Raw genomic sequence first — 12,595 nt, forward strand, 5'->3', positions numbered from 1 at the left:
GGTCACGTCGGTCTTCCGGGTATTTCCCGATAGGGCTTTCTACGCCTCTTTTCTTCGGTTACTTTTTGGTCTTCCGTCTCTTGCCACCGCCCCCGATCTCCCACACCCTTGCCGGCCCTGCCTTTTCTTGTGTCGCTCCTCCCTGCTGCCGAGGCCGAGGCTTAGCGCTCAGCCCGGAGCCGGGCCTACCCATTCCGCGTGGGCACTACCTCCTTTGGCTCGGGAGGAAGCTAGGACCAAGCGCGTCGGGCCGTCGCTCCTCCGGCCCTGGAGCTCCTGGGCTGGGGGTGCTGGCCGATCCTCCTGCGCAGTCCTTTCCCGAGAACACTTGTGAGTTAGCGGGTTTCAGAGAGGGAAGCCTCGGTGTAGGCCCATTTGGGGGGCGCGGGGCGGGGCGCCGCAGCGCGCCGGAAACTTTTTAGAAAACTAGTGTTTCGAGTGGGAGGTTCCGGCGGTATCTCCTCAATATCCCAGAGGTCTGGGCGGCCCCCGGACTGCCGTGCTTGCTGAAGAATCTTAGGAACTGTGACGTTCTTCACTCATTTGTCTTCCTCGCGTCCCGTCCTCAAGTCTAGGACCAAACGAGGAAGAGTGTCTCGGGACTCTGCATGGGGTTTCAAAGGGTGGTGAAGAGCTAAGGTAAATATCTGGATTAATACTTTGACACTTAAGACTTTTCACTGAGTGGTTGTGAAATTGCCTCAGTTCTTCGAGTTACAAGAAAATGCACAGGTCAATACTCTGTCCGATTTTTGCTTACATCCTGTGTTTTGTCTTTGCCCCCTTCACCCTTTGTGGATAGGCTCTTCAACTCTCTAAGCCAGAACACGAAGGGGTTCATGCTCCCAACTTCTGAATCGTCCACGTTCCCTGCCTTGATTGATTCTCTCTCACCTCTTTGTCTAAAATAGCAGTTGTTTATTTATATTGGTATACCAATAAGGGGAACAAAAAAGAAACTGAAACTCAAGCTAAAGTGGCAACTTAGCAGGTGTGTGGTTTTTTTACGGAAAGATCATAAGTGAATACTAAGTCTGTGTGTTTACACAGACTTACAGTTAACATGCTACTTTTGTAAATACGCTCTTATTGTATGTTTCATTACCACAAGGCTTTTAACATGGCATTGACAGCCTTGTACTGACTAATACCCAATAACAGTAACGTTACTTTAAATAGTAGGAAATGTCCTGTAACGGGCTCTGTGTGGAATAGGCACTGAAGAAATGTTCGTTTGGAATCATGTGACTCGATTATTTTTCAGCACTTGAATGCGATCTAATTCTTAATCAAATGGAACGTCTCTTTCACAACCTATGGATGGTTTGACAGAGGGTGAGCAGGATTTAGGGACTTTTTGCATTGTGAAGAAGAGTAGTGAGTTTAGGGGATCAGAGGCATTTGGACAAAGTGGACAGGTAACGGCAGATTCCACTTTCTAGGAAATCTTGATAAAGGAGTTTATGTAATTTTGAGTGTTCTCTAATTCTTTGGAGGAGAGGTCAAGTTTAGGACAGAAATTCCAGTTTGTAAGTTGCTGGACCAAAGGTTATGTCACTAGTAGTTTGTATACAACGCCATTACAGCTTTGTCTCATGTATGATTATTTACAAATAGACCGGTATAATTTCCCAGTAGGCTACCTTAGTCAAGAAGTAATCCTTAAGATTGTCTCTTTAATCTCTCCTTAAGGCAAGAACCAATGCAACAGTTTTAAAGCAGTTCAAAATTTATTCCATTTTATAGTCAAGTACAAATTGAGAAGTTGATAACTTTCAAACTAAGAAAAATAGGATACCAATAACATCTGGATTTTATTTATCATAAAATTTCTTATACCTGGTACTGTGGTTAATGTGGAGTAATTTTTTTTTCCTCTCCTTGGTGAAAAAGCCTTTTATTCAGAATATAAGAATAAAATTTTGTGGAGGTCCTCTTAAATCCGGTGTGGTAGAAGTTTTGCTGGATTTTATTCTCAGAAACTCTGTTTTGTTTAAAAAATGATCCCTTATATTGTTTATTGTTTGTGTTGTTTTTGTGTTTGTGTGTGAAGTTGCTTGGTTGTGTCTGACTCTTTGTGATCCCGTGGACTGTAGCCTACCAGACTCCTCCGTCCATGGAATTTTCTAGGCAAGAGTACTGGAGTGGGATGCCATTTCCTTCCACTTTACCATCTAAGCCACCAGGGAAGCCCCATATTGTTTATAATAGGTTATTATTTTGGTGTCATTTTTATCTTCATCAGAATTAGTTTGGAATTGGAATGTATTAAGGGAGTGGGGTTCCTTGTGGCTCAGGTGGGAAAGAATCTGCCTGCAATGCAGAAGACCCAGGTTCAATCCCTGGGTTGGGAAGATCCCCCTAGAGAAAGGAATGGCAATCCACTCCAGTACTCTTGCCTGGAGAATCCCATGGACAGAGGAGCCTGGCTGGCTACATTCCTTGGGGTGGGCTGCAAAGAGTCAGAGACGACTCTTTGTGTGTCCCTTAATATTACTATCTTTGCGTGTCTGTTAATATTAAGAGAAATAGTAGAAAGGAATAGAAATCCATGGGCTTTTGGTTTACTTCCTTATCTCTAGATGATTATGCAGAAGATTACAGGATGATTATTGGAGAGCATTGAATGTTGTTGGTTAAATTCCCTAGGAATGATTCTCCCCACTTGTAAGGTTGGCCTAAATAAGAGCTGGACTTGAAGGCCAAAATTCATCCTGAGGAGAACTGATAGATTCTTTGCTTTGGTGGTGCTCCAAAACCTTTAATGCTTATCTGGAATTTAGGATACACTGATTTGGATAACTGCTCTAAAGTAAGTTTTTAAGTATGGAATCATTCTCAGCTTTTAAGCTGTGGATAATTTGGTCATTAGCTTTGAGGAGTACTTCTGGGCCACAAGACATCTTTTGACTTATTCTGTAGTTTGAATCTGACCATATAATAGGATAGAAGTAAGCCCATAAACTGGGCTGTTATGTCATTTTGGGTCTCAAGCATGAAGAAAAATGCAAACATAGATATAAACAAAATGTCTGGAGTTGTACCTATGAACTGGTTTAAATAAACCTGAATATAGAGTATTTTAATTCTAGTTTTTCTGAACACAAATTCCTTCTCTTGTTTGATCAGATCCATATTGTGTGTCTATTACAGTAAAATCAAGCACAGTTCTTTATAATGAATTGTATTTAATGTCATTTTCTCATGAATCCTATGAGATAGTAATTGTTGTCTGGTAAGTTGGATCAGAGAAGCAGAGTCAGGGAGGCCAAGAAAGAGTGTAAACCCAAGTAAAGGGAGAAGGCGGCTTTAGTGGCAGCCTTAGATCTGGCGTTCTGTTGTCATATTGAGAGTACTTTTAATAAAGAATGCTGTGAAATCCTGCTTGGCTCAAGGTATTGTCTCTGAGCAGCAAACATCAGGCTGGAGAAGGAAATGAAAACCCACTCCAGTACTCTTGCCTGGAAAATCCCAGGGACGGAGGAGCCTGGTAGGCTGCAGTCCATGGGGTCACAGAGTTGGACATGACTGAACGACTTCACTTTCACTTTTCACTTTCATGCACTGGAGAAGGAAATGGCAACCCACTCCAGTGTTCTTGCCTGGACAATCCCTGGGACAGAGGAGCCTGGTGGGCTGCCGTCTATGGGGTTGCACAGAGTTGGACACGACTGAAGCGACTTAGGAGCAGCAGCAAACAGCAGAGTATAGTTTAGCAAACATGATAGGAATTAAAAAAAAAAAATCAATCTCCTATAGCTAGAAAAAGGCCTTCTGAAGAAAGCTGGCAAACTCTTGTTTTCTGGAGGTGGCACCTTGTCTCTGGTGCATGGTAGTCAGGCAGCTAGGATGGAATCTGATGGTGGCTCTTGTCCACAATCTCGTATGAACTTTGAACTGGTAAGTCTCACTCTCTGTGGCCAGCCTAGGAAATTTTAATCTTTCAGAATTGGAAAAGGAATAAAGTTTCTGTGAGTGGTTTACTTGTTTCTTCCAAGATCTTTCTCTCCCCCCCCCCCCCCCACTCCTGTTGTCTCCTATTCTAGTTTTTCAAGCCATTTGGTCTCAATCCCCAGAGGCAATTACTATTTCTTTTAGCAGTGTGTATATTATCTTCCTCTGTTGTTCTAAAAAAAAAAACCACAACTTTTATAACTTGTTTTTTAGATTGACATCTATTGAAAATGAGAATTTAGCACTTTAATGTACCCTTTCTCATCATAAATTGTGATGTATATAAACATGTAAATAATATGTAAAATATAGTATAATAATGTATGTAATTATAAATAAATACAATGTAATAAGTAGTATATAAATATATTATAATTTTGGGCTTCTCAGGTGGTACTAGTGGTAAAGAACCTGCCTGCCAATGCAGGAGACTTATATAAGAGATGTGGGTTCGATCCCTGGGTTTGGAAGATCCCTTGGAGGAGGGCATGGCAACCCACTTCAGTATTCTTGCCTGAAGAATTGCATGGACAGAGGAGCCTGGTGGGCTGCAGTCCGTAGGGTCTCAAAGAGTTGGACACATGCATACATGTTACAGTTTCTATTTAAATCAATATATGTTAAATGTTGATGTTATTGTAAGGTAACTGACTGTATTTTCTTTTTATCTGACCTTTTGAATGTGTTTTGTCTGTAGTTTTAGTAATTTATTTTTAACTTCTTGTATTTCCTTTTAAGGCTTTATTTGTTTATTTATTGACTGTGGTAGGTCTTCAATGCTGCGCACAGGCTTTTTCTGGACGCTGAGAGTGGGAGCTGCTCTTTATTTTTGTACGCGGGCTTCTCATTGCAGTGGCTTCTCGTTGCAGAGCACGGCTCTAAGTGCACTGGCTTCAGAAGTTACAGTGGGTAGGCTCAGTAATTGTGGCGCATGGGCTTAGTCGCTCCGAGACATGTGGGATCTTCCAAGGCCAGGGATTGAACTGATGTCCCTTGCATTGATTGCAAAGTGGATTCTAAACCACTGAGCCACCAAGAAGCCCCAACTTGCTACTTTTCTGTTCCTACAATTAATTTTTTCTGCTCTGTTGGCCAGACTCCTCTCTGGTCAAATATGTAAGGTAATCTACCAGTTCATTTTTTTCCCACCTAGGATTCTTCTTGTAGCCCTCTATTTACATGTTCTATTTTAAGCTGTTTAGCTTCCCTTCACCACCATCCTGTGGAATTTACTGTCTCAGACCTGTGTGAGAACTCCCTTTTCCTAGATCCCAGATTTTCTTTTACTTTTTTCAATACCTTACATGTCTTGAAAGGGTTTTTATTCTCCTTTTGTACTGGTAACATAACTGGGTATAGAATTATAGCTTGAAAACATTTTCTACAGAAACCTTGAAGGCATTCACTTCTTTGTCTTGTTTCCACTGTTGCTGTTGTGGTCCAAAGCCATTTTGATTACCATCCCTTTGTGTGTTTCTTCCTTTTTTTAAAAATTGTATAGTTGACTTACACTGTTGTGTTAATTTCTGCTATACAGCAAAGTTATTGTTATATATATACATTCTCTTTTTTACATTCTTCTACATTATGATTTATCTCAGAATATTGAATATAGTTCCCGCCCTGTGCTTTACGGTAGGACCTTGTTACTTTTTCACCCCATCCCTTTGTTTATAACATTTTCTTTCTCTGTAATACTTAGAAGCTTCTTTTACCTGGTATTCTGAAATTTCACTGTAATATGCATTTATATATGTGTGTATATAGACGTGTGTGTGTGTGCATTTTGTGCTTTTTACTCATTGGATCCTTTCAGCCTAAGGCTTGGTGTTCTTCAGTTCTGAACATGTTCTTGTTTTATTTACTTGGTAATTTCCTTTTCTCTGTTTTCTGTTCTTTCTGGAACTTAAGTTGTATTGGATTTTGGACCACCTGCTTTGGTTCACTTATACTTTTTCTCTTGCTGTCTTGCCTACTGTCTGCCCTTACCAGTTTTTCTTTTTTGTTCATTCCTCAGTGTTCTTTTAGCTTTCTGTTGGATATTTCTGCTTTTAATTTTGTACTTTCCGAGAGCCCTTTCTGCTTTTAAACAACACATTCTTGTTTTACATATACAGTGGTGTTTTTCATTAATTATGAAATTAATGAGCTTTTTTCCCCCTCATCTTTCATTTGTTCCAAGTGTTGTTTCTATTTATTACTAAGCCTTTAAAAAATTTTTAACTTCTGATGATCCATGAATGTCATCTTTCTAGAAATCTAAATTGGAAGCTTCTGTGTACATAGGTGTACATAGGTAGGCAGTTCCGTAGTAGACGTCATTGTAGGTTTCTAGCAAGCTTAACACTTTCTTGGTGAGCAACTGCTTCTATGCTACATCTTCTTTTGTTACTATATTATATGATTTATCTTTCCATTATTTCATAGATGAATTTTTTAATTGCCTGAATTGGGAATAGAAGCTGGGAATGCTATTTTTACTTTGTAGACTTTACTTAGTATTTGTTTTCAGTTTGTTTTTTATCCCACTCTTCTCCGTGAATTTACAGCCTTTTGGGGTCAGTCATTGCAAAGAATAACTATCTAGTCTCCTGGCTGGGGCAGTGAACGATTCTGATTGTTTTTTACATAGGTTTTCCCCATTCCTGCGGAACAAACTCTTTTATTGGTAGTTTTCATAAGTTGTTTAGAATTTGAGGGGTACTCTCAGAACTTTATAAATAGTTATTAGGTAATAAAATTCCATCCCTTGTTTGATCAGATCTGTAAGCTCTAAATCCTGGGACTTGGGTTGTCATATGAAGGCTTATACTTTTGAATAAATTAAAATGGGAATCAATGTAAGAAATTGTAGATTTCATTAAATACATCTCTTGGATGATTTCTTTTTATTATCAAAGTATAATGGTGTTAACTTGATTTATAGGAGAGTTGTTGATAAATTTATTAGAGTAATTTGTCATAAAATTAGAAATTTACATAGATTTTAGTGTCATTTGAATAATATGGTTAATCTAGATTTAAAATTCATCATTAGTAAGTATTTTGTTATGTATTTTGTGACTTAGATCTATTTGAGAAAATGAATTTGTAAATGAAATTTGTAACTTGGTAACTTTATTAAATAGTAGATACTGGTTATCAAAAAGTTCACTGTCTTAATAATAATTTGTCTTTAAAACTATTCTAGGTAGAAGAATACATGTTCTCTTTTAGTGAACAAGAGCATGTTCCCAAACTCAATTTTGGGTCGCCCGCCTTTCACTCCAAACCATCAACAACATAATAACTTCTTCGCCCTGTCACCAAGTCTTTATTCACACCAGCAACTTATAGATGCACAATTCAGCTTTCACAATGCAGAGTAAGTGCAGTGTTATTTTAGCCCATATCATTTGTAAGTTTCAGTTTTTACTTGACACAGATCCTTTTTATATGAAACGTTTGGAGTTAGAGATGTCATCATGTTCTTTCTTTGTTTTCGGTAGCTTGTCTAGAGCTGTGTCACTGCAGCAGTTGACGTATGGGAATGTCAGTCCAGTACAGACCTCAGCTTCCCCGTTATTTCGAGGAAGGAAGTAAGTATTTCTTACTTATTTTAAAAGAAAAAATTGCAGTTTTGGGAACTGTTTAACAATGTATCTTGTATTAAGTTAAATGGACACTAACCTACATTTTGTTTTCTGGGGTCTGTGCAGTCTGTCCTGTAACAGAATTTTAAAACTTCTAGGTATTTAAAAAATTTTAAGGGTAACTATTTTCAGATAACTACTTTTAATTGAAATTTTTAACTAAAGCAGATAGGTTTCTGTGTATTTGCTATGGCTGCCATAACAGTACAACAGAGTGGGTGACTGAAATAACAGATTAATTTTCTTAAAATTCTGGGGGCTAGAAGTCTGAGATCAGGGTGTTAGCAGGTTTGATTTCCCCTGAGGCCTCCCTCTTTAGCTCTTGGATGGCTGCCTTCTTTCCTAATATGGTCATCCTTCTCTGTTTTCTATGTCTTAATTATTCTTCTGAGGATACTAGTTATATTGGATTAATAACTCCATTTTAATTTAATTACTTCTTTAAAGGCCCTGGGTCCAAATAGAGTCACATTTTGAAGTACTAGGGGTTAAGACTTAAATGTGAATTTCGAGGACAAAATTTAGCTTACAACTCTTTGTTTCTATTAAAGTTTAATGTTTAATTTATCTTACATAGGTCAGGTTCCACAATAAATATTATTATAGTGAAAGTTTCTATATGACATAAAGCTTTCTATAGAGAAGTCAGGAATCAATTTGCTTGAACCAATTTGATCAAAAGAAATTGATGTATCATAGGGTAATTTTGATAGAACTTTAGGGGTGATTATTAAAATAAGACTTGGCAATACTTGAAAGATACTGCTCTTTAAAGCCTGTATAAACATTCCATAACTTTTATGTACAATTAGAAATAACACTAGATAAGAATTACTATTCACCCACTATGGCCTTCGCTCATAACTCAGTTGGTAAAGAATCCGCCTGCAATGCAGGAGACCCCGGTTCCATTCCTGGTTCTGGAAGATCCTCTGGAGAAGGGATAGCCTCCCCACTCCAGTATTCTTGGGCTTCCTTTGTGATTCAGCAGGTAAAGAAGCCGCTTGCCATGCAGATGACCTGGGTTTGATCCCTGGGTTGGGGAAATCCCCTGGAGAAGGGAAAGGCTACCCGTTCCAGTATTCTGGCCTGGAGAATTCCATGGACTTTCCATGGGGTCGCAAAGAGTCGGACGTGACTGAGCGACTTTCACTTCACTTTTGGTTAGTTTCGGCCATACATCAACACGAATTGGCAATCGGCATACAAATGGGTGAGCTCCCTACATCACAGAGCAAATTCCCACTGGCTGTCTATTTTATTCTTTACCCTGATAGCTAAATTGGTAAAGAATCTGCCTGCAATGCGAGAGACCTGGGTTTGATCCCTGGGTTGGGAAGATGCCCTGGAGAAGGGAAAGGCCACCCACTCACATATTCTGGCCTGGAGTACCCCCACGCACTAGACAGTCGCAGAGAGTTGGACACGAGTGAGCGACTTACACTTTTTAGCTTCCCTGGTGGCTCAGTTGGTAAGGAGGCCGCCTGCAGTGCAGGAGGCTTGGGTTCCACCTCTGGGTCGGGAAGATCCCCTGGAGAAGGGAATGGCAGCCCACTCCAGTATTCTTCTTGGAGATGTCCATGAACAGAGGAGCCTGGAAAGCTACAGTCTAGAGGTTGCAAAGAGTCAAACACAACTGAGCAACTAACACTTTGCCTTTCACTGTGTTCACTGAGTTCGGTCGCTCACTTGTGTCCAACTCTTTGTGACCTCATGGACTGCAGCACGCCAGGCTTCCTTGTCCATCACCAACTCGCGGAGCCTGCTCAAATTCATGTCCATCGCGTTGGTGATGCCGTCCAACCATCTCATCCTCTGTCATCCCCTTCTCCTCCCGCCTTCAATCTTTCCCAGCATCAGGGTCTTTTCCAATGAGTCGGTTCTTCGCATCAGGTGGCCAGAGTATTGGAGTTTCAGCTTCAGCATCAGTCCTTCACTGTGTAGAGTAGATATTGTTCTAAGGACTTTGCAAATAATGGTTTGACTAAGTTTCGCAACAATTGTGAGGTGAGTACTGTTACCCCTTTTCTGTTGAGAAAGTTGAGGCACACAGAGGTAATGAATTGGGTGGAAAACTGTATAATGATGCTTAAAATATTGACTTCATTTAAATTTTTGTGTTTTAGAAATTGTCTTGATAGCCCCATTTGTGAATCATGAATGAAAATAAATTCCATTAGTTCATAATTATATATATATTTAAACTTAACATTGACATTCTCAATAGAAATATTCATTGTGTAAAGCTCTGAATTTTATTTAAAAATGTTAAATGTATACTTATGTTTTTAGCACTTTTATACCTTTACTGTGAGTAGGAATTCTAGTTATTTTGTTGGTCTTTCAAAGAGTAATTGATGTAATCCCCAAAGAATATTAAAATGAAAACCTTCAGGTGGCTATGACTCATAAAATTTTAGAGTTCAACAAAAGGATTGGATAATTTCCTGTGGTTTAAACAACTTAGTAATGTATCATTTAAGTAAATACCATTTTTCCCAAAAAATAATTACTTTAAAATTGTTTTCTCTTTTTTATTTTGAATATTTTTAAGGTTCCAGAAAAATTTGAAAAATAGTACAGTGAGCACCTGTATGTAGTTTTCCTAGATTCATCAGTTTTGCTAAATTTGTTTTATTCTTCCTCTTTCCTTCCCTACCCCCACTTTTTTCTGAACCATGTGAAAAAAAGTTGGTGATATTGTTTCACTTTATCCCAAAGCACATCAGTGCATTTCTCCAAGGACAAAGATACTCTCTTGTATAACTAAAAATACATCAATCATGACCAAGAATTTAACACGAATACAAGACTGTTATATTGTGTATAATACTTTATATAGAAATATATAAGTATAGTTCATTTTCAGACTAGTTATCTAGTGTTTTTTTTTTCGTTTTTTTTTTCATTTATTTTTATTAGTTGGAGGTAGTTATCTAGTGTTTTTATAGTTAAAAAAAAAAAAAACTCTTAATTTGGTCTTTCCTGCTGATAAACCAGAACATAGGTGGACTCCCAAGATCCCTTTTTTATGTACAGCACTCAGTTTACTTAATCTTATCCTCCTTATGTTAGAGTTTGGATCTTTTATTGTTAGTGATTCTATAAATAGAGATTTTTCCTACCAAGTTTTTGTTGCTGATATGAAATATTGTGGTGGTTCAAATGCAAGAGACTAACCTTGATGTATGTTTGTTTTTTTAAAATATGCATTATTATTTATTTTTTCTAAAGGTGTCTCTTATACTGACTGAATATTTTACAGTTCATTTAGAGCTAATAACATGGCCTTGCTGAAAAAGTCAGTATTTTCATCTATTATTTCTATATTTTAAATCGTTTTCTATTTGTTATCAGAAAGTTATATCTTTAATCACTAAGGTATGTTGCTTGTTTTCAGGAGATTAAGCGATGAAAAGAATCTTCCTCTTGATGGTAAACGGCAGCGTTTTCATTCACCCCACCAAGAGCCAACTATAGTTAACCACATAGTGCCTTTATCAGATGAAAGAAGATACTCAATGTCACCATTGTTTCACACACACTATGTACCAGATATAGTCAGATGTGTTCCACCTTTTCGAGAAATATCAATTTTAGAACCTAGAGAAATCACACTGCCTGAAGCCAAAGATAAGGTAATTGTAATATAGACTTTAGTTTTATCTTTTGAGAATTTAATATAAATAGTGTATTACAAGTATCAGAAGTATCTAATGTCTTGGATTAGGTAGAACATGCCCCTTTTCTGTACTATTTAAAGGACTATTCAACATAGTTTCCTGTCTAAATTTGATTCTTTGATTTTGTGAGCTGTTGTTCTGTGGAAATGAAGCTTTCATATCAGGATATCAGATTTTCTCTGATTCATAACAATCTGGGATAAGAGCCTAAAAGAATTGATTGCTTAGTTTAGAGAATTCTCTTGTTACCTATTCTCTTATAGTAAAACAAGCTTTCATATGGATACTGTAGTAAAGTATTAAAAAGCATCTTTTTCCTTGGTATATTTGTTTTTATCATGACGTTTTTAATGTCAAAAATAGAGAACCCAGGAGTCAGTGAGAAAGTAATACTTTCTTATATTACTGATATATGATATGATCAAGGAAGATTTATCAAAAACATTATTTAGAAAACAATTTCAAATAAATGAAGCTATTTCAATAATACTTCTTGGAAAATGACATCAGCATTGGGGAATAATGAGTTAATACCAATATTAGAAGCATGTCTCTTCTGCCTCCCCATATTTAGTGAAACTCTTAAAAAAGCATTCTGGCTAAATTAGAAGAGTTTATAGTGTAAGTATCTGCATTCTTTTGAACTGTCTGCAGCTTATCTTTGTTGTTTTTGAGTTTTCAAAGCTGTTTTACCATCGAGAAATACATTTGTAGGCTAAGGAGAATGGGCCTGGAGAGTGTAGAGACTTTGTTTTACTCATCTTTCGGTTCCTAGCAACCAGCATAGGTCTGAAACATAGTAAGCATGCAGAAAATGTTGGGTGAAAAAGGGAATACTTGCTTCATTCCTTGCTTGTGCCACTTTTTATTTGGCTATCATTCTTTTTTTTTCTTTAATTGAGATGCAGTTTTATCATAAAATTCACACTCCTTCAAAGTGTATAATTCAGTGGCTGTTGTTATATTCAGAGGGCAGTGCAACCATTACCAATATCTAATTCCAGTACATTTTCATCACCTATAAAAGACAGTTGTACCCAGCAGCAGTCGCTTTCTCATCTCTGCCTGTCTCCTCCAGTCTCTGGCAACCAGTATTGATTTTATCTCTATGGATTTGCTTATTTTGAACATTTCATATAAATGGAATCATACAATATGTGGTATCACTTCTTTTAGTTAGCATGTTTTCAAGATTCATCCTTGTCATAGCAATTCTCAGTTCTTTATTCCTCTTTATAGCTGAATAAGAGGACACTTGCCTGGTAGCTCAGTTGATGAAGAATCTGCCTGCCAATGCAGGAGACCTGGGTTTGATCCCTGGGTTCC

The 12,595-nt window shown here is 37.9% G+C and overlaps 1 protein-coding gene across 5 annotated transcripts in view; it reads left to right on the forward strand.

The window, feature by feature from the left end:
• Positions 1-336: 336 nt before the first annotated feature.
• The window catches only part of TENT2 (terminal nucleotidyltransferase 2), a 63,450-nt gene continuing 51,191 nt past the window's right edge, over positions 337-12,595 (forward strand). For 4 of the 5 annotated variants that reach the window (XM_070468608.1, XM_070468609.1, XM_020914587.2 and 1 more), the window contains exons 1-4: positions 337-639; positions 7,145-7,318; positions 7,443-7,532; positions 10,987-11,224. In XM_070468608.1, the coding sequence (XP_070324709.1) occupies positions 7,182-7,318; positions 7,443-7,532; positions 10,987-11,224 (465 nt within the window). In that variant the 5' untranslated portion in view covers positions 337-639; positions 7,145-7,181. Of the gene's footprint in view, positions 640-7,144; positions 7,319-7,442; positions 7,533-10,820; positions 10,888-10,986; positions 11,225-12,595 lie in introns of those variants that run through there. The other variant, XM_070468610.1, reaches the window with a different exon arrangement.

The sequence above is a fragment of the Odocoileus virginianus genome, chromosome 6 (assembly GCF_023699985.2).
Source record: "Odocoileus virginianus isolate 20LAN1187 ecotype Illinois chromosome 6, Ovbor_1.2, whole genome shotgun sequence".
Lineage (NCBI taxonomy): Eukaryota > Metazoa > Chordata > Mammalia > Artiodactyla > Cervidae > Odocoileus > Odocoileus virginianus.